We start from the raw sequence: 26,933 nt of genomic DNA, 5'->3' as shown, positions 1-26,933 counted from the left end.
GTCCTTAAATGGACAGTTCCTTTGACCTCATGATTCTCATTTGCTCTGACATGCACTGTGAGCTGTAAGGTCTTATATAGACAGGTGTGTGGCTTTCCTAATCAAGTCCAATCAGTATAATCAAACACAGCTGGACTCAAATGAAGGTGTAGAACCATCTCAAGGATGATCAGAAGAAATGGACAGCACCTGAGTTAAATATATGAGTGTCACAGCAAAGCGTCTGAATACTTAGGACCATGTGATATTTCAGTTTTTCTTTTTTAATAAATCTGCAAAAATGTCAACAACTCTGTGTTTTTCTGTGAATATGGGGTGCTGTGTGTACATTAATGAGGAAAAAAATGAACTTAAATGATTTTAGCAAATGGCTGCAATATAACAAAGAGTGAAAAATGTAAGGGGGTCTGAATACTTTCCGTCCCCACTGTATGCTTTACTCCACCACTAGAGACACATGAACCTTACCCTACCTTACATACAAGTACAATACTCTTCTCTATATCATGAAGGGACCTGTTCATACTGGTCCACATGGACGACAACCAATTATAACAGTACTTGTTTCAATTAGGATGTCTCACCTTAGGATGTATAAATGTAGTTTCTTCATATAGTGATTATATTCTTCCTGATTTACTTATGTTTATCGTACCCTGCAACTCCATTTTCCATGACCCGTATTGCAACAATACTCTCTGTCTTGCCAATGTATAGCAATGTCATGGATGCTCCTTTCAAGGACTTGTTCAATGTTTTGTACATGCAATTTTATTCTTCTTCAATAAAAACTTTTTTGTAGAAAAAAATAAAAAATAAACCAGTAGATCAATGCTCACGTACTCACTCATAATCAAAATAATTGTGTTGTGTGAGCTGACCTAAAACTTACCTGATGTATACAAGATTAAATTTCCAACTTTCCTAATGTAGTACAATATGCCATTTCAAAGACCTATGTTTTTGGCTTCCTAAATTAAAAATGCTACGAAGCAGGAGAAAAAAATAAATAAATAGGATATTGTCTGTCACTGCTGCATCTGAGAGAGAGTTTAATCAAAAATGTGTGCCTTAATGAATGAATCAACACCCAGGATCAGAAAACACACAATTTTTTTCCTTGTACATTTAGGCTGAATTCATGCATTATTACATTTATGCAAATAGGTTCCTCTTTGAGAAAGAAACATCTGTTTCACTTTATGTGAAGTCTCTTGTCTTCTAATCTGTTCTCATCTAGCTATATAGTGCTTGGTCTCCTGCTGGATGTAAAGGACTGTTCAGAAAAAACAACTTTCTTTCCTATGTTTTACATTGCTGTTGATGAAAAGACTCTTGGAAAAAAAAAAAAAAAAAAAAAAAAAAAAAAACATTAATGACTCTGAATTTAATTATATTTTGATAGCAGCAGATACACATTTGCTAAACATTTTTTTTTCCTTATGCAAACCTGTACTTCGTCCAATCAAATACATTTTTTTTAACCTTTTTACCCTGGAGGAAACCTTGAATTAATTTTCAGGTCTGCTAAAAACTATAAATTTTACAGCTCACAGTACATGATCAGTTAGCTGTAGAATGTCTTACATAAAACAATTAGGGAATTAGGAATTTAGCATACCTTGTGTATTTGGCAGCCAGGGCAGAAAATATTTTAAAACCCACCTGCTGTATACCCCGAATATATATTTTTTGTAATAACCGTAAAAATAAATGAATAACCTAAAACAACACAGACACTGCAGTGCTCCCTAACATCAGTGGTCAGCATAGAAGTAAATCCTTGCAGCGGTGGTCAGTGGAGAACTGCCCCTTTGCATTAGTGGTCAGTGAAGGTGGAAGATAAATTTGCAACTGTTCGTGGAAACCCTAGCAACTTCAGGAGGAACCCTAGGTTTTAACAAAACCCTGTTTGAGAAAGGTTGGTCCAGAAAAACCTGGATAGCTCATTTCAATGTAACAAAAAATCCTGTTAGTAATACCTTTAACTATATTTTCTATGAATGTTCCAGGCCAGCAAGATAAGAGATGACCAGTTCCTACACCTAAGGGAAATACAAACATCATAGTGAAAACCAGCTCACCGACTGAATCCTCAGTTGAGAGTAAACTATAATAGCTCCAAAAGTGTATGCAGGGGGGAAAAGATAAAGGTTAGGAAGTAAGCTTGCGGTTTTACCAGTAAGACTAACTGGGGATTTCCATAATCATCTTTCAGGACAGCAACGTGAAAGCAAATGTAAACAACAAAAGCCAACCTCACAGTGGGACCACTGCTTGTAGAATGTTTCTGTCAAATGTAAGGACTTGTTGTGAAAGGACCTCCACACTAGAGTGTTTAATCTAACTAACCTGGCTTTGCAGATTTGTTTCACTGAGGCTCCTAGATTTCCTGCCCATGATATTGCCAAGCGCTTGTAGTATTTGCTTTTAGTGAAGGTGGCACCTGAACTCTGTCTTATTTTTATACAAAAGATACAGCCTTCCTTATCCACATGGCTGGTATAATCTTCACAGACTGTATGCCCTTCTTATAAAAACTACACAAAATCAGAAGGTGGCTCCATCTTTTGAAGTCTCCGGTGATATCTAAATATCTCATTAGAGATCTTTTGTATGTCCTCATAAAGGAAGTTTTTTTTCCCTAGGTTCTCTAGGATTGTCACAAAAGGAAGGCATCACAATTTCTTGAGTTCTGGGAAAACATCAGCTTTGGTTAAAGATAACCCTATCTGGGAGAATTATTAGATAGGGCTCTTTGACTGATGATATGTGAATATCCTCTACTCTACTGGCTATTGTGATGACTAGAAGAAACACCATATGTAAAGTCATACATTTTAAGAGAGGGAGCGGGTGGAGGTTCAAAAAGCAACCTGGTAAAGCCCATACACTACCTGGGGGGTACACTTCTGACTACACTAAGCTCAAATTTATATAACATGTATTTTCTCCCTCTCATTACATCTATACAAGGCGAACTACATAGACTAAAACCCTTCTATCTCTCATGGGTAGGAAGGCTAGCGGCCTATAAAATTCTTATCTTACCAAAAATCGTATACTACTTCAGAGCACTTCCAATATCAATTCCAGCTTCATTCTTTAAAACAATGCAAAGACAACTTAGCAAGTTTATGTGGGCAGACAAGAAATGAAGATGCTCCCAATCTATTTTAATGAAGCACAAAAAAGTGGGAAGAATGGGACTACCCATATTACACAATTATTTTAGTGCATGCAATCTGGAACAAACACAATTTTGGTTCCACTCATCTGAGCTGAAACATTGGGCTTTAACAGAAAACAACTTAGTACACGCTAATTCCCTAAGTTCCACACTCTTAGCAAGTTCTTTCTAAAAAAACACTTTCATCAACTTCACACACCCTATTGTACAACTAATGGTGAACACATGGAAAGCATTCTGCTATTCTGATACTCCAACAGGAGATCTGACAGACATCCCCACCCCACTTTTGTCTATTAAATTACATATCCCAGACATCGCATTAGCTCAGTGGGAACAAAAAGGGATTAAATGGATAACCAATCTTTTACACAACGGGAAGGCTATCCCATTCAACACAATGTCACAGAGATATTCCCTCCTGACTACAGAACATTATACTTACACCAGAAGAGCTTTATTGATCAGGGCTCACTGGTCAGGGTATATCAGGGAGGGTAGAAGAGGAGAAATCTTCGGGCTATCACTTTGGCATATAGTTTCACATCTGTATTTATAAGCGATATAGACCTATGGTTTTGTACCAGTTGGGTATCTTTACCAGGTTTAGGTATGGTGATTATAACAGATTGTGGCATTTCTTTAGGTAATGAGCCAGAGGACGCAGCATGATTGAAGAGGTCAGCGAGGTGTGGGGAAAGAATCAATTGTTTGTAATATTCATTAGTGTATCTGTCTCCCCCAGGGAGATATTTATTTAAGGGAAGAGTTTTTATGGCTAATTCAATTTCTGATGGAGTAAAGGGTTCAGATAAGGTTTGAGTTTGGGATCTAGTTATTGTGGGGAGATTTATTGATTTGGTTGGGGGGTGGTCGCATTGTCTTTAAGGTTGTAGAGTGATTGATAGAATTTGCTAAATGCATTCCCAATATCTAAAAGATTGACCACTGGGGTTTTAGATAAAGGATGGTTGACTGAAGCAAATTTGGTTTTCAAACGTTGTTGTTTGACAGATTTTGCTAAGAGGGAGCGAGTAACGAGTAACAAGTAATATGTTGCTTTAGATTTTTTCAAGTAGAAGTCATATTGCTGGGATAGAAGGGAGCAAAGCTTGTTTCTGTCAGCAAGCAGAGAGAAGGATAAGTCAGGGGAGGGGTGGTGTTAGTTTTGCTCCTCTTTAAGCCTATTTGAGGCTATGACCTCTTCAATTTGACGCAACCTCTGGCTTTTAACAGAAGCTTTAGTTTTATAAAATGCCTCATATAAGCTTTGTAGGTTGCCCACAATATTGGTATAGAGGTATCAGGAGTGGTGTTAGGCAAGTGGGCTTTTCAATTGTTTGGCTATGATTGGGGTTGGCTAACGTCCAGCCTCCAGAGGCAGGGAATGGTAGACCCGGGGTTGTTGCCAATAATAACACTTACAGGTGCAAGGTCAGACCATATTATTGTGCCAATCTGTGATGTGGTTATCAACTGGAGAGTCCATTTGTGCGTGAGGAAAAAGTCAATTCTAGAAAAGGAGAGGTGGGAGAATAGTACGAGAAGTCTTTTTCTGTCCCATGCTGACATCTCCAGATATCATAGAGGTCATATGAGTGCAAAAGATGGTTGATGGTGTGGTGCACAGGTCTCTTGCCTAGTTGAATCCAGGTAAGCATTTCCAATCACGTTAAATTCCCCTCTAATAAGTAGTTTCTTAAGCCGCGTACACACGAGCAGAATGTCCGACAGAAAAAGTCAGGCGGAAGCTTTTCATCGTCTATTCCGATCGTGTGTAGGCCTTATTGGACTTCTGTTTTCGAAAATCATGACGGACCTAGAAATGGAACATGTTCTAAATATTTCCGACGGAACCAATTTCTATCGGGAAAACCGATCGTCTGTATGCTGTTCCGACGGACCAAAAACGACGCATGCTGTAAAGCAAGTACGAGACGAAAGATATTGGCTACTGAACTTCCTTTTTCTAGTCCCGTCGTAAGTGTTGTACGTCACCGCGTTCTGGACGGTCAGACTTTGGTTTGACCGTGTGTAGGCAAGACCGCTTGAATGGAATTCCGTCTGAGTTCCGTCGGAGAAACCTTCAGAGTTTATTCCGACGGCAAAACCGGTCGTGTGTACATGGCATAACAGAACCTAAGCTGTTTAGAGTTTGGGGCATAAACATTTACAATAGTATATCGAGTTTGGTTGATGTCGCAAGTAAGTATGCAAAAACAGCCTAGGGGGTATGAAATGTCTGAGTGTAGCTTAAAGGTCACCAAGTCTCTTTTTCTTTTGGGCATTAGAGGCTGAAAATAGATGTGGGAAATGTTTCAAGGAGAATGGTGGGATCTTGGAGGCTGCAAAGTGGGTTTCTTGGATAAGGAGAACGTCTGGCTTAAGAGAGGGAGCTTCTCTTGAGAGTGACGACTGTTTAAAGGGTGAGTTGAGGCCTCGTACAATGAATGAGAGAAACTTAATTGCCATAAGGTCTCAAGAGGTCTCAGACGGTGTGGAATTTTTTCAAAGTGTAATAGGAATTCCGTAAGGGTCTTATAGATCATTGATTGGGGCATGAGAGCGTCAATATACAGTCGAGGTAAAAGGGTCATCGTCACATAGAGTTCACTAAGGTCACAAGTGGTTATGTGGAGAAGGAAAGAATTCCGGATAAAGCTTGCAAGGTATTGGAGTATCAATGGAGTATCAATGACTGGTCTGACTGGTCAGAAGAGGAACAAAAGCAAAAGGGAGAACAGCAAAGGGAGGGAAGTAAAAAGAACTTGTGCAGAATGCAAGGGCAATGTGTAGCAAAGATTGCTGCTATCCAGATGGGGGAAAGAGTCAACCATAGCAACAACATGTTGGTATGGTAGATCATCTTTCTTGTTCATACATCACGGGACACAGAGCTCTATTCATTACATCATGTGTTAGATAGCCACCTTCAGGTGATGGACACTGGCAACCCTAATTGTAAGGAGAGTTCCTCCCCTATATACCTCGCCAGTGTCTAAGGTGTTTGGTCACAATGCAAGATGTGCTTAGAAGAAAGCTCTGTTTGAAGTTCCCTGCGGGGTTCTAGGAGCTACAGAACCGGATCCATACCTTGGGCCAATTTATATCGCCTAAGATGGATGGTACCCGTGCCTCGTAAAAGAAGAAACGAGGTTTGCCTGTAATGTCTCTCTCTGAGGACTGGGCTCTGGGATCCAGTACTTTTGAGAATATATATTAAATGCGCAAAGTTTTTCTGGCAGAGTCTTCTACAGGTCCAGGTAAGAGGCTCCTGTAAGTAGGAACCCAGGTCCCTGAAGGTTGGCACAACACTACCCGCCGTGATGAGTGAAGGTTGGGTCTGTTCCCAGCAGTATCCTGCGGCGGGGATAAGGTAAGTGAAGCAATACAAGGTAAATACCTTAAGGATTAGCTTCTTTGAGTTGTTGCATGTCTTACCTGTTTTCCGCCACTAGAGGGAGTAAGAGGTATACCTGGGGTTACTTACATGCTTCCAGGAAATAAAGCTCAGTGAAGCCGCTCACCTCCTCCGCTGCAGGCTCTGCCACTCAGTTGATAAGGGGATCCCACACAGTCTTGAGGTCCCCAAGTAGCCTCCGGTCTTCTCTCTTTCCCCCCCTCACCCCCGGCCGCCAAATTGGCCCTACGCACGCGTGCATGGGGCGCGCTTTTATGACGAAAATGGCAGGGAAGGAGGGGGGGCGTGGTTGCAAATGCTGTCCACGTGCGGCATGCGCAGCGAATCACTGCGCAGGCGTGAGGCGCTTGTTTTAAAGAGCCCAGGTCGCCAGGGGTCTGTAAGCGGCAGGACACAGAGCTGGGGCACATAAGCATCTCATGTGGTTCGGATTCAGGCACACCTAGACACCTACCAAGAAGTCACCGTCAGGGTCGGGGGACTCTAGACATGCCTGCAGGGTAACATCCCCCCTGAGAGACTGGAGGCAGCCATGCAGGGTGAGCCATTGCCGCTGACAGGCATTGCTGCCTCTCCCAATATTGCAGCCCCTGCATATGTCATTGAAGATGCTATGGAGGCAGCATTGGGTGGTTTAGAACAAAGGTTTACTGCATTTATCACAGCATCCTTAGCAGATAGCAGAAAACGGGGTAGGTCTCCTTCCTCTGCTCTGGGTTCAATATCAGATGATCAGCAGTCTGATGATGATACAACATTGTCGGGGGACAAGAATCATAAGCAGTCGGATGAATCAGGGGATGAGGAGAAGCTCTCTTCTACTTTGCAGGCTCTCAGGCTACAGGTACAATACTATACAGAGGTCGTGTGTACCACATACAATTTGCCCTGTACTGAACCAGCTGTGTCCCGTTTCGTCCCTGGGATCTCGTAAGTCTCCACAGGCTGGTTTTTCCTTTCCCATCCATCCATTAATGGAAAAACTATTGTATGATGGTTGGGCTCACCCAGATAAATTTTTTTCTCCTCCTAGGAAATGTTCCCTGCTCTACCCTATAGGAGGAAAAATTCACCAAGAAATGGAGTGTGCCAGCAATAGATGCGGCTATTTCTTGTGTGAACAAAAGACTAACCTGTTCTGTGGACAATGTTCAGGTGTTTAAAGATCCAACTGACAAAAAGCTGGAATCATTACTTAAATCCTCTTTTGCCGTGGCTGGCGCTGTGGTCCAACCTGCGGTTGCAGCAGTTGGTATGTGCCAATACTTGAAGGAGCAGGTGATGTAGGTAGTTAATTTTCTTCCTCTTGAACAAGTTCAAGACTATGCAGCCCTTCCGAGGGCCTTATGTTTTGCAATAGATGTGATTATGAATTCTGTCCAACAAGCATTCCACCTTATACTCCTGCTGTTACACATGCGTAAGTCCCTTTGGCTTAAACATTGGGCAGCTGAAGCCTCATGCAAAAGATATTTAGCTGGGTTCCCGTTTCACGGGGAACGCTTGTTTGGGGATGATCTGGATAAATATATGCAGAAGATTTCTGGTGGCAAGACCACCTTTTTGATGGTTAAAAAAAAAAAAGATAAACGTCCTTCTTTTAAATGTTCTCCTTCCTCAGCCCCGAGTACCTCGGCCTCTGAGCAGTGGCGACGGCCTTCCCAGTCCAGTACAAGAGGAAAGGTCCAAGCCCAAGCCCATGGGCAAAAGAAGCCTTGGGGTCAAAGGTCTGCTAAGCAGAATCCCAAAGCCTGCTTGTGAAGGGGTGCCCCCGCTCGGCCGAGTGGGGGGAGGGCTTCGGGGTTTTTCGGATGTTTCCTCCACGGTATTTCTCGGGTACAAGCTAGAATTTCGGGAATTTCCACCATCCCGTCTCCTTTTGTCGCGGGTTCCCAAGCACCCAGAAAAAAGGAGACCCTTGTTTCTGGCTTTGGATCGCCTGTTGTCTCAAGGGGTAATCATAGGAGGTGGTTCCAGAGGAGCAAGGCTCAGGGTTTTATTCAAACCTCTTTAAAGTCCCGAAACCAAACGGAGATGTGAGATCCATTCTGGATCTAAAGGACCTAAATCAGTTGCTAAACATTCGCTCGTTCCGCATGGAGTCTATCAGCTCGGTGATCTCCACCCTTCAGGGGGGAGAATTCCTGGCATCAATAGATATCAAAGATGCATATCTACATGTGCCAATTTTTCTCGCCCACCAGAAGTTCTTAAGGTTTGCGGTAGAGCAGCGCCACTTCCAATTTGTGGCCCTCCCTTTCGGTCTAGCTATCGCACCTCGAGTAAGAGATTGGGGCATAGCAGTAACAGCTTATCTAGATGATCTACTACTGGTAAAACAGTCCACAATGTGCTCAGCACAGTAAGATACTTGGAGTATCTAGGCTGGGTCCTCAACCTGGAAAAATCACTATTACAGCCCCTAAGAAGGCTGGAATATTTGGCACGGTCATAGACAGTCCAAAACAGGGTGTTCTTGCCCAAGGCAAAAGCCAAAGCCTTAAAGGATTTGGTCCGACTAGCCAAGGCCAGGAAATATCCTTCCATTCGTCTCTGTATGAGATTATTGGGGAAGATGGTAGCCTCATTTGAGGCTGTTCCTTACGCCCAGTTCCACTCAAGGCCTTTGCAGAACATTCTGTCTGCCTGGAACAAAAGAGTTCAAGCCTTGGATCTTCCAATGCACCTGTTACCATCAGGGCGCCAGAGCCTCAATTGGTGGTTACTAGACAAGAATCTACAGAAGGGAAAGTCCTTTGTTCCAATTTTTTAGAAAGTCATAACTACAGATGCCAGCCTCTCAAGCTGGGGAGCAGTTCTGGAAGAGGCTTTGATCCAAGGCAAATGGTCCAGAACCGAAGGGTCAATACACATCAACATTCTGGAACTCCGGGCAATCCATTTAGCCCTGAAGACCTGGACAGGCAGGCTACAAGGCTGTCCAGTCAGAGTTCAGTCCGACAATGCCACAGCAGCGGCTATATCAATCACCAAGGGGGCACCAGGAGTCTGAGTGCCCAGAGGGAGGTGAATCATGTTCTCACTTGGGCAGAGAAACATGTTCCATGTCTATCAGCAGTCTTCATTCCAGGGGTGGAAAATTGGAAAGCAGACTTTTTAAGCTGCCAGCAGCTGGACTCAGGAGAATGGTCATTACACCCCGCCATATTTCAAGCAATATGCCAGAGATGGTGTACTCTGGATGTAGACCTACTAGCCTCCAGGTTCAACAAACTGGACGTCTTTGTATCAAGAACAAGGTTCAGATGTCTTGATAGTTCCGTGGGATCAGTTTTCTCTGAACTCCAGTTCCACTTCTTGCTCGGTTATTTCGCAAGGTCAGGTCAGAAGGGAAACCAGTAATCCTAGTAGCTCCGGCATGGCCCAGGAGGTCCTGGTATGCAGAGATCATGAGGATGGCAGTCGGAAGGTCATGGGTGCTTCCACTGCGACCAGACCTGCTCTTGCAAGGACCAATATTCCATCCTTTCTTACAAAGTCTAAATTTGACGGTTTGGCTGTTGAGACCCACGTCCTAAAAAAAGTGGGCTCTCGGGTCCAGTCCTAACCACTCTGGTTAATGCCAGGAAGCCGGCCTCCAGGCTCATTTATTATAGAATCTGGAAGGCATATGTCTCCTGGTGTGAGTCCAAAGGATGGCATCCTAGAAGGTATGCTATTGATAGAATTCTTGCCTTTCTTCAGTTAGGAGTAGAGATGAAGCTGGCCTTGAACACTATCAAGGGTCAGATCTCGGCCTTATTAGTATTTTTTCAAAAACCACTTGCCTCTCATTCCTTAGTCTGGGCCTTTATTCAGGGGGGAACTGCATCTAAATCCACCAGTCAGGCCGCCCATGTGCCCATGGGATCTGAATTTGGTTCTTTCTGTTTTGCAAAAACAGCCGTTTGAACCATTATGTCATGCTTCTTTGTGTCTTTTGATCAAGAAGTTGTTTTTTCTTGTTGCCATATCCTCTGCCAAGAGGGTATCGGATTTAGCGGCTCTTTTATGTAAAGAGCCATACTTAATTATTCACAAAGACAAGGGTGGTGTTGCATCCTCACCCGGCTTTCTTACTTAAGGTAGTATCAGGATTCCACCTAAACCAAGATGTGGTCCTACCATCCTTTGTTCCAGATCCACAGTCTGCGGAGGAAATGTTGTTACACTCTCTAGATGTTGTTAGAGCAGTCAAAATGTATCTGGATGCGACTGCCCAGATGCGGAAGACTGACTTTCTGTTCATACTGCCAGAGGGTCCCAGAAAGCGCCAGGCAGCATAGTCCACTATAGCTAGGTTGATTTGACAAGTTATTTTTCAGGCCTATGATTTGGAAACGAAAAATTCCTCCTTTTCATGTTAAGGCACACTCGACTAGAGCAGTAAGTGTTACATGGGCAGTGCATAACCAGGCCTCCATGGCTCAGATCTGCAAGGCTGCAACTTGGTCTTCGATCCATACATTCACTAGATTTTATCAGGTGGATGTAAGAGGGCATGAGGATACCGCCTTCGGGCGCAGTGTACTGCAGGCAGCAGTGTAGGTCCGCACGTCCAATGGCGGTCTTTTTTATGATCTGTGTCTCCCTCCCCTCAATTTGGGTATTGCTCTGGGACGTCCCATGATGTAATGAACAGAGCTCTGTGTCCCGTGGTGCATGAACAAGAAAATAGGATTTTTTAGAACAGCTTACCTGTAAAACCCTTTTCTTGGGATTACGTCACGGGACACAGAGCTCCCCGCCCCTCTTCGGGATTTATGAATATATATGCATCCGGATACTTATTGCTTTGCTACAAAACTGAGGTACTCTCCATATGGGAGGGGTTATATAGGGGAGGAACTCTCCTTACAATTAGGGTTTCCAGTGTCCAACACCTGAAGGTGGCTATCTAACCCATGAAGTAATTAATAGAACTCTGTGTCCCGTGATGTAACCCCAAGAAAATAATTTTACAGGTAAGCTGTTTTAAAAAATCCTATTTTTTAAACATTAACTTTCAAACAGTTAGGCCAAAATACTCCAGCTACTGAGAATTCTGAAATAGAAAGGATGTCAGGGCTGCTGTGCAGGCAGCAGGACAAGAATCAGTTCCATTCTGTTTCCATGTGGTTAGGCTGGTGGGATGTAGAGGGATGGTCATTGGCAGGCAGGATATTCCATTCCTTGTGCAGGTCTAGGCCAGCTTCTAGGCTTCTGATTGTGTAAGAGCTTCCTTGTCTTTTGATTATGAGTTTTGTGGGAAATCCCCATTGGTATCCTATGTTGTTGTTACGGAGGACTTTAGTGATGGAGACTAGCTTTTTCCTGCTGACAACTGTCGTTTTAGATAGGTAAGCATACAGTTTGACTCCTGTGTAGGGAGTGGGAAGTACAGATGTGTTTTTTGGCAGCAGCCATAATTTTTTCCTTTATATGATAAAAGTGAACCTGAGCCAGCACATATCTAGGGACTGATGCAGGCAGAACATCAGGCTTAGGAATCCTGTGGGTCCTGTTTATGGATATTTCTAGGTCCGTAAGCGATGGAGGAGGTGCTTCATTAACCAGTTCCCGTCCACGCTATAGCTGCATGACGGCTACAGCGTAGACCTACATTGCCGGGAGGCCATCAATAGATATCCTCCCCTTTCCTCGCTCCCCGCGTGCCCTCGCGAGTGCGCATCTGTGCTGACCATGTCCCTTGGATACAGCCAATCACAGATCGCTGCAAATGGCCAATCACAGCGGCCATTTACTATGCGATTGGCATGGCCAATGGGAGATGATCTCAAATGTAAACATATGCGATCACCTCTCATTGACAGCCCTCCCTCCTCACACAGAGACCACATGTGTGGAGGGAGAGCTTCTGTGCTGAATTGTGAGTGATTCTACCATTACACCAGCATATACAGGGCGCAAACAGTGCCTAGTGTCACAGTGCCAATTAGGTTCAGTGTCACAGTCTGAGCAATCAATAATCAGTGCCATCAGTGATCAGTGCCCATCTGTGAAGCTTCATCAGTACATATCTGTGCAATCAGTGCCCATCTGTGCCACCTCATCAGTGCATATCTGTGCCAATCAATGCTGACCTATGCCACCTCATCAGTGCACATCTGTGTGATCAGTGCCCATCTGTGCTGCCTCATGAGTGCACATCTGTGCCATCAGTGCACATCATTGCCACCTCATCAGTGCACATCTGTGCTTATCAGTGCAGGCTTAGCACACATTTGTGCCACCTCATCAGTGCAGGCTTATTAGCACACATCTGTGCAGGCTCATCAGTGCCACCTTATTAGTGCCCATCAGTGCATACTTAGCACACACCTGTGCAGTTTAATCACCACCAGCAACCATGTCCAAAAGATGCTTTTCCGCTGAGGAGGCATACCAAACACTTTCCACGGCCGACAAGGGCAATGGGGAGCTCTCTTTTTCGGATTCACTTTCAAATTCAGATTCTGAGTCTGACGTAAATTATGAGCCAGTCCTCAGTAGTGGAACACTGACAGACTCAGAGGAGGCGTTCTGGTAAGGAGGCAGTGGCATCCACCAACACTGCAGTACCTCGGCAAGAAAGACCAAGTACCAGTGGGGTGTCACCTCACCCCCAAAGGGTTAGAATCCATGCCAGCCTTCCCTATGCCCTTCAGAACCCCTTGTGACTTCCTTCTAATTCAGGAGAAGCAAACATTCCTCCTTTCACTTCCCAGCCAGGAGTCCAGGTGGAAACTGAATTTTTTTCCCCAGTCAATTTCATTGATTTAATATTTACGGAGGACATGCTAGCATCAATTGTGGCCCAGTGCAACCTGTATGTACAACATTTTTTTTTTTTGAATAATCCAACATCCTATTATGCCCGTCCCTACGAGTGGAGACCCATAACAGTGGAGGAGTTGACATTTTTTTTTTGGGCCTCACATTTTGTATGGGACTCACCAAAAAAAGGAGGAGTCAGAAGAGACGCATCTTATTATTGTCCCCAGTGTCCTTCCCAACCAGGCCTCTGCATAGGTGACCGTTTCTGCCGTTACCATACTTTAGTAAATTATTAGTGAAGTATGGTAAACGTAATCCTCGGTTCTTGCCATTTACCTTCACACCCCTAATGCCAATGCCTGCTCTGTAACTGACCCTGGCTTGTTTTTCTACCACGCTTCTGCCTGCCGATTCTGTACATACCTCTGCCTGATCTGGAACTGACCTTGGACTGTTTGACCATGTTTCTTGCCTGCCTCTTGGACTGATCTTGTACCCTGCTACTGGACTAGTGGGATTCAACACAGGGGTCTCACATATGTGAGGGGCTCCAGAATAGTTTTTTCTGGATGCAGAAAACATTTTTTTTTCCTCATTCCTAGATTAGGGTCTGGAGACTCGGAGGCTTCAAAGAGATTTGGGTGGGAGAAACCTCTACCCCTGACCCCATTCTGTCCTGAATGAGGCCCTACTTCTGCCTGCTGCCTGTAGGACTTACTGCCATCATGCCTCTGCCTGTCACACTGACACCACATGGATCATGTTCCTGTCTACTATCAGGACCAATATTTTTGGCACTGCTGACAATATCTCTGCCTGGACTGTATATGGACAGTATCCCTGCCTGCTGCCTGGACAATTGTGTTTGCCGTTGCTGACCAAGTCACTGCCTGGTGCCTGGACCAGTGCTATCCTTCTGTGGACAACAGCGCTACTAAAACCACAGGTAATCTTTTGTTTACCCTTTGCTCAGCATAATGTATTTTGGGGTGTAATTATTGGTATAAGTATGCTATGTGTCCCTTGAACACCTGATGGTGTTCCTTGAATGTTGGATCTCTGTATGGGGCCAGGCTGTGTAAAAGTTTCACACATTATCTTATAAACAGACAACTTTGTGTAAAAAAAAAAAAAAAAGAAAAAAAAAAAAAGTGTTTTCATTTTTTTCCACATTTTCCAAAAACTTCTGGAAAAAGATGAACCGTTCAAAAGACTCCTTATGCCTCATAGATTATATGTTGGGGTGTTAGCTTTCCAAAATGGGGTCATTTTGTGGGGGCTTCCATTGTCCTGGTGCTCCAGGGCCTTCAAAAGTGTAATAGGTGTGTTACCCTGAAAAATCTATATTTAAGATTTTTCATATCTCATAGATATGAGGTGGGTTAAATAAGAGTTCTTTTTGACGAAGAGTGAAAGCTTAAAATATAACAACATTTATTAGGAAGCAGTTGGAAGTCTAGCTAATACACAATCATCTGTCTATCGCCTTACACCAAGGAAGAAAATATTAGGTTGAAATAAAGTATTTACATTAAGGAATACAGGGTATATTCCTCAATACAGTAATCTACACACATATTTAGTTACAAGTAAAAGGGCATTCCTTTCCCATAATTACCCATCCTTACCAAAGCTCCTTTCAGCTTGCTGGTCATCAGAGAGAGAGACCCTAGCTCCCCCTTGCCTCTGAGTATATCAAACCAAGCTGATGTCTCATTGGTTGGCCTAGCTTGGATCATGATTGGAGGGCTTACTCCATAAGTCGGCCCCCTTTCATGCAGATCCTTGTGACTATGTTGGCCAAGTGTGTCAATTGTATTTCCCCAGGAAGTTAGGTCCATTGCATATCCCAGCATGGCACTCTTTCAAAGGAGTAGGTGTAGAACAATGGAATTGGCTCTCCCTTGTTTGCATATACAAGCCTTGGGCCTTGGGCCTTTGCTCTTAGCAAAAACTTAAATGAAACCCTTTTTGAAATATATTCATTATTACCATATTTTACAGTTATTAATGGAGATTTCACACAAACTTATAAGGCAACAGGTGGTTGAGAAATGAGACGGACAATTTATGCTCCTAGAACGCCTGAAGGTGCTACTTCAATGTGGGGACTCCGTATGTGGCCAGGCTGTGTAAAAGTCTCACACATGCGGTATCGTAATACTCAGGAGTAGCAGAATGTATTTCGGGTTTGTGGTATGCACACGCCATGTGAGAGAAATAAGCTACCCTGTTTCCCCGAAAATAAGACCTAGTGTGATTGTTGGTGATGGCTGCAATATAAGCCCTACCCCCCAAATAAGCCCTAGTTAAAGTCCTTGTAGGTCTTATTTTCAGGGTAGGGCTTATTTTGGGGGAAACAGGGTAGGGCTTATTTGGGGGGTAGGGCTTATATTGCAGCCATCATCGACAATCACGCTAGGTCTTATTTTGTGGGAAACAGGGTATTACAATGACAATTTTGTAAAAAAAAATCTTAATTTTGCAAAGAATTGTGGGAAAAATGACAACTTCAAAAAACTCACCATGCTTCTTACTAAATACCTTGAAATGTTTACTGTCCGAAAAGGGGTCATTTGGGGGACATGTGTACTTTCCTGGCTTGTTAGTCTCAAGAAATGAGATAGGCCGTCAGTACGTCAGATGTGATCTTTTTTTTATGATTTGCACCATAGCTTGTAGACTCTATAACTTTCACACAGACGACCCATTAATTTGGGTTATTTTTACCAAATATATGTAGCAGTATAAATTGTGCCCAAAATTTATAAATAAAAATTACTAATTTGCAAAATTTTATCACAGAAACAAAGAAAAATGTGGGGTTTTTTTTCAAAATGTTCGGTCTTTTTTCATTTATAGCTCAAAAAAAAAAAAAAAACAGAGCTGATCAAATACCACCAAAAGTAAGCTCTATATGTATGAAAAAAAGGACAAAAAATTATTTGGGTACATGGGCGCATGCGCGGGTCTCCCAACATGGCCGCATAAGCCAGGAGCTCCGCTCTGCCCGAGCCGAGTCGCACTAGCGCAGGAACCGGCCCCGAAGGAAGCCCGATCTGGACGGGGATAGCACAGGGAACAGCTATAGAACACCGGGATGTCCAGCAGCTCGGTCCGCCGAGACCTGGGGCCTCAATTTACGGCCGAAGGAAAGCAGGCCGCGACCAAGATGGCGGCCGCGTCTCAGCCATGAGACACACATGCAGGGGGACACGCGGAGCACAGGCAAGTGATTAACCCAGCCACTCTATCCTTCACCCCCCAAACGAACCTGGGTAGCCACAACACTGCAACCCCCTCGCCAGCCTCAACAGTTTCACTGCTTGAACACACATTTGAAAACTATATGCTTTCCCCCATGAACAACACTCCAGGCCCAGGGAACACTAACGCTCCATTATGCAACCAGGAGCAGGCCTCGGGACAGACACAGGACATTCCCTTAAACGTAGGGGATTTATTCATTAAATTCTCTGAAATGCTTGATCGAGGCCTTGCTAATACAGCCTGCAAGATCACTGCTGATATAAGAGCAGACTTCCAGAACCTTGGCTCTAGAATGGAAGCCATAGAACATAAGCTGGTCATAACGGTCTCCAGGGCTAATCAGAATACAGACCATATACAAGTAGTACAGGACCAACTGGAAGTGGCGTTAAACCGTATTGACGACCTCGAAAATCGCTCCAGAAGAGATAATTTTAGGGTCAGAGGTATTCCGGAATCAGTATCTGACGCACCTAAAGCCATACAAGATCTCATACAATTTCTAATCCCTGCAATACCACCACACAAACTGGAATTGGACAGAGCACATAGGTCACTGGGCCCCCCCAGGAGAGACGGGAACCCCAGGGATATAGTAGTAAAACCACACCATTACAGTGTGAAGGAAGAAATCATGAGGATATCCAGGAAACAGTCAAGCATATCATTCCAAGGTCAAGATATACAGATCTTTGCGGACATATCCCCGATGACCATTCAAAGACGCAGAGCACTAAAACCATCACTGCTTGTTCTCTCCCAGAAATAAATAAAATACTGGTGGGCCTTTCCTTTTGCCCTCAAGTTTACATTTAATGGAAAAACTCACTCTTTCTCCACCTTCACAGAAGGAGAGCAAGTCCTGTTGGCCCTAAAATTCATTACCCTGGAGTCTGGAGACATGGACACTTCCAACATGTAGGCAAATTCCTCCAAAAGATCATCTCCAGCCAGCCCCCTTTCTCCACTATGGAAGGCGAACAAAACCAAGCGAGCAAAGGATCAAATGCCCACCTGAAGCTCAACGTTGCTGTTTATTCTTTTTTCTTTATTCTCCCCTCATGGCAGGATCATGAAGGGTAATAACCTTGCATACCCTCACGTCATCTTTAGTGGTTGGGTCCTACTAACAGAACCCCATTATACCACCTATTCGGTTGTAAGCAAGGTCATGTAATCAAGATGGAAACCGACCATTCCCCACATTTATCTATTATCACCTCTTTAATCCTTTTGGCCTATGAAGGGACCGTTCCACAATGGGACACAGGAACTATTCCTATTGCATGAAGCGAGATGGACTCCCCTAAACCAGGGCATCATGCCTAGGGATGCTCAGGGACTTCTTCACGGAAGATGCACATCATTATGGGTTTCTACACTTACATCATGAAGATCCACAGTCTACGATCCCCCCCAAGTGTCATACACTTGGGGATTTTCCCCCCGTCCCGATATTACCAAAAGCCCTTTTTTGTTTTTCATATGAGGGGCTCCAAGTTTTTTGATGTTTTTAATAATACCCCGGCTCATTCCTTTATTTTTTTTTTTTATTTTTATATGTTGTTATTTTTTATGTTGTGATAAATCCTGACGGACTGGTTCCTTTCACAGCTTTTCAATTACACTACTGGACTCTGATGCAAAGTCTACTTTCTATATAACAAAGGTTTTTTGAGTATCACAGTCCTTAGTCGACTGTGGCTCGGGCAGCAGTCATGCGTGCTCTCCCATCCCCCCAGTATGGCTATTCTGTATTTGGGTGATGGGATGCCAGTCCTCTTTGAGGGCTGCTCAATGTTGTTATCTACTAACGTAGGTGGGGGCTTTTCACCCTTCCTTCATTACAGGGCCCTGTTTGGCCTTCTTTTTCTTCTTCTTTACTTTCTTTTTTCTTCTTTCACTAATTTTCTCTTTTTGATTGCCAGCACTCAGAGAATTCTTGTATATCCGGAGACTCCAGGCCCCAGGTCTCAACACGCTACTATTTCAGGGCTGATCAAGTCAAGGCTCCATGGGGTAAGTGTGAAACTCAACGATACATCTATTTTCACACCTATTAACGCTTTCTAACACCGTAAACTCGTCATCGCTTAGAATTGTTTCCCACAACGTGCAGGGACTAAACTCAGCGATTAAAAGAAGGAAGGTTCTGCAGGAATACCGATCCAAAAAAATGGATGTGGTGTTCCTGCAGGAAACGCATTTTCCAGTGCAGTACAATCCCTCCTTCCTGCATGCACATTATCCCCTCTTCTATTTAGCAAACGCTCAGGACAAAACAAAGGGGGTAGCAATTCTGTTTGCTAGATCCTGCCAATTTAAGACAACTCAGGTTTATAAGGATACGGAGGGCAGATTTATCCTGGTGAAGGGATTGCTAAATAACCAAATGTACTCCCTGGTCTCGTACTACTCCCCTAACAGAGGCCAAGCTAAATTTTTTCACATTATGTTTCAAACGCTAGAACCACTGCTGGAGGGAATAATGATTTTGGGAGGGGACTCCAACATGGCATTTGACTTATCCCTGGATAAATCTAGACCTCCTTCAACCCAAATGACGCGCCCTAAAAAGATTAGCACTAAAATTGCTAAAATGATCTTTAATTATGGTCTTGCAGATATCTAGAGAGAAACCAACCCGACCTGTAGGGACTATACTCACTTTTCAAATCCCCACCAATCCTATTCTAGAATAGATCACATTTTCATCTCAACTCATCACATACCCCTAGTTAAGAAGTCTTTCATCAAGGACTCCTCCCTGTCAGATCATTCGATGGTCATTCTAGTGATGCGAGAGCTGCAACATAAACCCCCCCCCTCAATGGAGAACTAAGGAATCCATCCTTAAAGACCTGATCCAAGTTACTATAATTGAGAAGGCTCTGAAGGAATTCTTTTTACTAAATGATGTAGAAGAAACCTCGGCGGAAACAGTCTGGGCTGCCCACAAGGCAACGATCAGAGGTAAATTGATCCAAATGACATCACAACTTAAAAGCCTCTGATGTTATTAAACTGGAAGATAACTTTGCAGCTTTATGTAAGCAACATAAATTAGACCCTTCTAAGGTCAATACAGCACAACTCGATGCCGCGAGGGTGGCATTAAACTTGGCCCTGACAGTTAAAGCCGAGGTTTCCCTGCATTGGACAGGCGCGAAATTTTACCAGCATAGAGATAAAATGCACACAATTTTGGCCTCTAAGCTCTCCCCCAAAACACGCACATTCGCCTACCCAAGATCAGGCAGCAAGACGGCACATTCTCCTTAAATCCTCAACGCATCCTACAATCATTTCAGGTTTTTTATACAAACTTATACAAAAAGGGAAATCATATCGGGGAGTCCAGATTTCATGAATTTATGGCAGATTTAAAACTTCCTCGCCTTCAGGAAAGTCATGTAGATCTGATGGACGCTTCTTTTTCTACTGAGGAAACCCTAGAAGTTATTAAGAATGTAAAAGTTAACTCCGCCCCAGGCCCAGATAGCTTCTCAAACATTTATTACAAAACATTCGCGGTTACCCTAGCTCCTCATCTTACCAAATTTTTTAATTCCAAAAGAAAGGGTGAACCCATTGAAACCCATGCAAACTCAGCCTTCATTTCAGTTATTCCTAAACCTGATAAGGACCCTTCCCTTGTAGAAAACTTTAGACCCATCTCCCTTATTAACAATGATTTGAAGATATTAACCAAAATATTAGCCAATAGACTAAGCTCATTCATTGGACAATACATTCATAGGGATCAGGTGGGTTTCATCCCAGGCAGACAGGGCCCGGACCAAGGTAGGAGGGCGACAGATATTGTCTCAATCCTTCTATCTGCCTGGGATGGAGACCCCCAGCAGGAAGGCCTGTTGTTATCGTTAGATTTAAGAAAGGCTTTTGATTCGCTTTCATGGTCTTACTTGTTCTCTACCCTTCGTAGTTGGGGTTTTGGGGAACATTTTATGGGGATCCTACAATCTCTTTACTCGAGTCCGGTGCCCAGGGTCAAACTTCAGGGATATGTTTCTAATCCCATTCCGATTTTTAGAGGGACCAGGCAGGGGTGTCCTCTCTCTCCAATAATCTTTGCCATTGCAATTGAATCATTGGCCATTGCAATCAGAACAAACGTCAATATCCACGGGGTAAGGTGCGGACACTCAGTCCATAAATGCGCTCTTTTCGCAGACAATATTCTGCTCTTCGTCACCTCCCCAATCACTTCTTTACCTAATATTAACAAGCTCCTGGACTCTTTTGGGGATTTATCGGGTCTACAAGTGAACATGGCTAAGTCACAAGCACTGAATGTTTCTCTTCCCACAGCCCTAGTAGACCAACTGAAACAGTCCTTCAAATTTAAGTGGAGCGACAACTCAATTCGTTATTTAGGGATAAATCTCACCTCAAAATGTGAACTCTTATATCAAGCAAATTTTCCTCCCATGTACCGTAAACTAGAGAGGGATCTCCTTGCCTGGTCCTATCACAATATTTCATGGATAGGTAAAACTAATTCCATTAAAATGACTCTTTTATCCAGATTACTTTATCTTTTCCGTTCCCTCCCGATTCCTATCAAGAAAGATCATTTAAAATCACTTCAAGACAAAATAATCAAATACATTTGGGGTAAGAAGGGATATAGACTAGCGAGAAAAGTCCTATACAGCCAAAAAACAAAAGGAGGTCTAGGTCTTCCAGACCTTTTCAAATATTACCAAGCTGCCAGATTAGCCCAGCTATCAACGATCTACTTCAAACACGAAATCCCAGATTGGATTAATATAGAAAGACAGGCGGTACCTACATACACGTTAGATTTTCTCCTTTGGTCTCCTCACAAAAATAGACCCCCTATCATGTCCCCCGCTCTTTCACATTCCATGAGATTATGGGATGTTATAAAACACTCACCCTCCTTGACGTCCGCCATTCAACCGCTGGCCCACATCTTCCATAACCCCCTCTTCAGACCGGGTGTGGATATCAAAACATTTCAATGGTGGTTAGATAAGGGGATGTACAGGATTGGACACTACTTTACTCCTTCGGGCCCCATTTCCCTGAAATTCTGTATGGATAAGCTGGAGATCCTGGCCTCAGAAAAATTTAGATTTTATCAAATTTCCCACTTTCTTCATACAATTTGGAAAAACAAACCCGCCCCCCCCGACCTTTTCGGAGTATGAACGCTGGTGTGGCCAGGGTTCAGAGCATAAAGGGGGCATCTCCATAATATATACTTCCCTATTAGAACCCGCCACTAAATTCTCTTATATGGAGGCCTGGGAGAAGGACTTACAAGAGACCTGGGACCTGGAGACATGGCACAGAAGAGGAATCAGAGCTCACAAAGGTATAATGAATATTTCTTTAATAGAAGCTAATTGGAAAGTGATGACCAGATGGTATTTGGTTCCGTTAAGATTGAAAAGAATGTTTCCTTCCTCATCTCCTCTGTGTTTTAGGGATTGCCAAGCCCAGGGTTCCACGCTTCATATTTGGTGGGAATGCCCAAGAATTAGAGGTTTTTGGAATAAGATTTTTAATCTTATCCGCAAAGTAACAAACCTACCAATCCCTAAGACCCCACAAATTGCTCTACTGAACGAACAAATCCCAAAGATTTCTAAGTTTTCCCATCGGCTGGTTTCTTTCATGCTTTTAGGAGCGAAAGTTACTATCGCTAAAGCCTGGAAGACACCAAAAATTTCCCTAGCAGCGGCTAAACGCAAAATCTCTTGGATTATGACCCAGGAGAGGGTAGTAAGCAAAATTCAGGACAATTTCAAAACCTTTGAAGCAATCTGGGAGCCCTGGGCTGGGCATTTAGGTCTCTCCCTGGTCTCTGGAACCCCCTCTTCAGGTTAGTTATACATGAACTGAGTGCAGGCCGTCTCTCTCTCTATCCCTCTCTCCTTCTCTCTCTTCTTCTTTACCTCCTACCTATTTCATCTATTCCCTAGATAACGCAAGGATAGATGACTACGGTTCTTTTAACAAATCAAGTTTATGTTGGCTATTCTTCTAATTCTGTACGAGATATTATAATTTGCTATGTTATAAGGAGCAGAGTATCACCCTTGGGAATCGGTGCAGTCTCTCCGTTGCGAATCAGTGGCTCCGGGGAGGCGGCTCTTGATCTCTAATGGGTAGGGCATTTGCTACATAAGTATCAACCAGGTCTAGACCAGGACACAGTGTGATCCCGTCAGGGGTGTCTGGTCAGTCCATAGTTCTATGCGCCCTATGAGGCTTTAGATCCAATTTTGCTGACGTTAACAATATGTTTCAATTCTCGTTTTGTGTGGAGCATACATAAAGTTTTGGATGTAAAGAGATATTAATGTAAACTGAACTTTGTCTTTTGAAGGATATATTCTGTACTGTGAGTTATCTCAATAAATATGTTAAAAACTTAAAAAAAAAAAAAAAAAAAAAAAAAAAAATATTTGGGTACAGTGTTGCATGACTAATTGTCATTCAAAGTGTGAGGCAGTGGAAAGCTGAAAATTGGTCTGGGCAGGAGGGGGGTTTAAGTGCCCATTAAGCAAGTGGTTAATTGTTGGATATAAATGACTAGGGAGTCAGGATTTACGGATTCTGGTAATCCACATAACTTAACATTGTTTCTTCTGGAACAATCTTCTAGGTCAGCTATTTTTAGTTTCAATTGCTGCAATACTGTGTCATGGTCAGTATGTGCGTCCACTGGGTCACTGTGGGAAGTGCACATTTCACTCATTTTAGTTTCCACATGTCATAATCTCTGTTCATGTTCTTGCACAGAGTGAGTTAATGGGGCTATGACTGCTGATAAATCTGTGTGGAGGGTCTGTTGCATGAGGTAGCAGCATTTTGTTCTATAGCCAGTTCTGACACTGGCTGGTCAGTGGCAGGGAAAGAGTCAATGACTGATTGTAGCTGCAGTGTAGGTAGGAGAGGAGAGAGAGGGCCTGAAGCTGCTGTGCTGGATGAGAGATCATTCATCCTGTGCCGAGATTTAGCTGGGCTATGGTATTTGGTGATGGGGGGACTCACCAAGGTCCACTTCATATAAAGAAAAGGCCAGTCTGCGGTCAGTAGAATGGGCCCATTGTGCAGGTGAGTGTCGGCACTATCTTGGATTTGTCCCGGGTCTCGTGCAGGATTAAAGTCTGTCAGATTTTGTGGCTGACCAGGTGCCTTTCGCCGTTGGGCCATGCTATCCAGGTACTGGGGGAAGATATGCTAGAGAGGATCAGGTATGTGGTGCCCTGATTGTCAGGTTGGAGCCGCTGTAGTAGCTGGGGAAGCAGAGGAGCTCTAACAGAAGGCAGCCATCTGCAGCACTGGCCGGGAACGCCCCCCACTGGATATCTTTTTCTATCCCCTTCCTGTTTTATACAGTTCAACTACCTATTCCCACAGATCCTCTGACAATTATTTTGCTTTCCCCATGACTCAGAATCCAGAAACGTCAGTGCAGCACTGGATGAAAAATGCAAGGGTCTGTCGGGAGTCCAGAAACTCATTGACCTTTTACACACACACATTAGTTACAAGCAAACAAATGGTGAGGATGGTTACCTCTAATAGTCATTCAAACCCCTTTGTGTTAACTTGTGTGCATGTTATCAGGCCAATATCACCAGGGTATGTAAACTTTTGATTTTGGGTATTTTATGTGTGTGATTATGATTCAAAAAGAGTAAACACAGTTGACTGATAACAAATGGCTTCAGCCAAACACTAACCATGAGTGAAAGAAATATTTCTGTGTTATCATTCACATTCTCTGTAAAATGGCCAAGAAATTATCAATTCTGTCAGGGTATGTAAACTTATGAGCACAACTATATATATATATATATATATAGTTGTGCTCATAAGTTTACATAGTGAAATGAAATTTAAATCTGTACTGAGTGGTAAACAACAATCACCCCCCGTGACAAATTAAATTGTGGCGCTATTTCCAACACATCTTTTCCACCCCCTACAGTGAAATTAGAAAATCTAACAACCACCTTTTTACTGGTGTATATCTACATGTAGTGCAACTCAACTTGCAAAAATTTTTTTTTTTTAAAAATGAATAATAAAGATGTGTGCAATAGATATATAATAAGTACCCTATTAATACCCCCACATCATATTCAATAAAAATAATATAAACACCAAAATAACTGATACATAACGTGACTTCAGTGCTAATATTACTCAGATGTTGCTATAAACAATTCCCTTATGATGAAACTTAATATACAGTCTATAAATATAAGTGCATCAAATAGTGTCCGTGATAGTGATCAAAAACAGCATATATTGTGCGACAGCAAGTCCTTCTGTTATAGGAGTGTAAGTTCTTCTAATATACTCTTCCACCACACCTCTGTGTTCAGTGACCACTCTCCCTATGGACAGCCACTCACCAGCTCCTCATGCCTCCACTCTCGTATAAGGCTAAAAGGCATAGATGACCGCTGCTACTGGCAAGGGTTAAACCGTGTCCATCCAGGAGGCTCGTTCCATATAAAATTAGAAAAATAACCCCAAATAGTGTAATAACGTAAAACACTTTAATGATTCACACTGCAAATTACACTTCAACAGTTCCACTCACATTGTGTATAAAACAAAATAACACAGCAAACTCCACAGCAATCCGTCCGATGTAATATCAACCAGCAGCTAAGATCAACCTCCTAGGGGGTATGCGGTCACGGCGGACCCTCTAATTACCAGCGTTCAAAGTATCTCTCGCCCTCTCACTGCTTGCTTCATAGATGGGTATAGCTGTCTCCCCCTCTTGGTTAACCGTGCAGCTAGCTTCTTCCTGTCACTAGTACGTGGTGTTATCCTTCTTACGGCCACGCCCCCAACATGTTTCGATACGCTTGTACCTTAATCATGGGATAGGCCGTTCTAGACATCCATCACTCCTTATATTCCCTCCTATCTCCAATCGAAATGAAGACGCCTTAGTGCGCATGCGCGTCTCTCTACCTAGAATCGAAAGTTACCCGTCGAATAAGGACGCCCTAGTGCGCGTGCGCGCCTCTCTAATCAGCGTCTGCGCTCTACGAGTGTCCCCGTGAACGCAAACCCCCGCTGATCTCCACAACACAAGCTTGTAGCTGCATTATCTGGAACTGTGAGATCCCTCCCATCCGTCACCATTTGTATATCTACATCCCGGAATGGTGGGCTATCAAACAGCGCTGTATTACCCTGACATGTTAATTGAAAAACGCATACTGTGTTTTTCACACATTAAAGCGATTCACATATATAAAACCATGTATCAGACTTAACAAATCCATGCTTATTAACCCCTCTTATCAACATATATGGGTTAAAGACCCACATGATAAGATATATTAAAAAAATTATCTAACCATGGCTGTGGTGAGGAAATTAATAAATTTTGAATAAATTATACTATATGTGTATAGAAAAATAGAAAAACAAGAATGGCTGAAATAAATCCTTTAAAATCACCAACCTTAACCCTCAATAAAGGATGGAAATTATTTAATCCTAAAATCTATAAAATTGACTGCCAATTGATCTGCAGCTGTGATCATCAGTCAATTGATACTCATATTAATTATTCATAAAACATCCAAGGCATATCAAAATCTATAAAAGTCTAAAATATTATTCCACTCATAGCAGCGTGAGTGAATATGTGGAATAAAGAACCTTGTAGTCAATCTACCTCCAGAATCTGTCTAAAAGTCATTTAAAAAACAGTTAAGGTCTAATTCAATATTGAGGCCTCTCGGAGTTAAACTCTTAAAAAGGAATTTGAACAGAGATAATTCCCCTAGTGGACTTTAAAGGCACATATAAAAGGATATGTAGGAGAGTATATTTAAGTAAACAACGATTTATTAATTACAAAGAATTCTCATAAAGACATCAAACAAATAACATAGATAAAAAAGGAATGCAGTTCCACATATTTTTTATAGCTATTGATACCAATACGCTTGCACCCGACGCGTTTCAGAGTTGTTTTAGCCTCCTTCTTCAGGGGTGGTTATAAGCTTTTAATAGAAGTTTCTGTATAGGGAATGGTATATACAACATAGACATAATAAATACATGTGTATATCAAGCCATAAAACATATAGGTGCAATATTATATTCATTTTCGTTTCCACTTACATTGGTATATTTCCCTTCCCCTTCTTCTTTCCCTCCCTTCTCCTTCCCTGTCTCCCTTTCTTCCCTCCCCCCCCCCTTTTCCCTCTTTCCTTCCCCCCTCTTTTCCAAACCCCCCCCCTTTTTTCCTTTTTT

General features: G+C 42.9%; 1 protein-coding gene across 2 annotated transcripts in view; it reads right to left on the bottom strand.

The window, feature by feature from the left end:
• FTO (FTO alpha-ketoglutarate dependent dioxygenase) overlaps positions 1–26,933 on the bottom strand; it is an 802,194-nt gene that overhangs the window by 507,794 nt on the left and 267,467 nt on the right. Inside the window, exon 8 of one of the 2 annotated variants that reach the window (XM_073605013.1) lies at positions 1,210–1,334. The exons of the other annotated variant lie outside the window; for it this stretch is intronic. Coding sequence (XP_073461114.1) covers positions 1,281–1,334 — 54 coding nt within the window. The 3' untranslated portion in view covers positions 1,210–1,280. Of the gene's footprint in view, positions 1–1,209; positions 1,335–26,933 lie in introns of those variants that run through there. 2 annotated transcript variants of the gene reach the window in all.

The sequence above is a fragment of the Aquarana catesbeiana genome, linkage group LG11, assembly GCF_042186555.1.
Source record: "Aquarana catesbeiana isolate 2022-GZ linkage group LG11, ASM4218655v1, whole genome shotgun sequence".
Classification (NCBI taxonomy): domain Eukaryota; kingdom Metazoa; phylum Chordata; class Amphibia; order Anura; family Ranidae; genus Aquarana; species Aquarana catesbeiana.
This window is presented reverse-complemented; position numbering and strand designations above follow the sequence as displayed.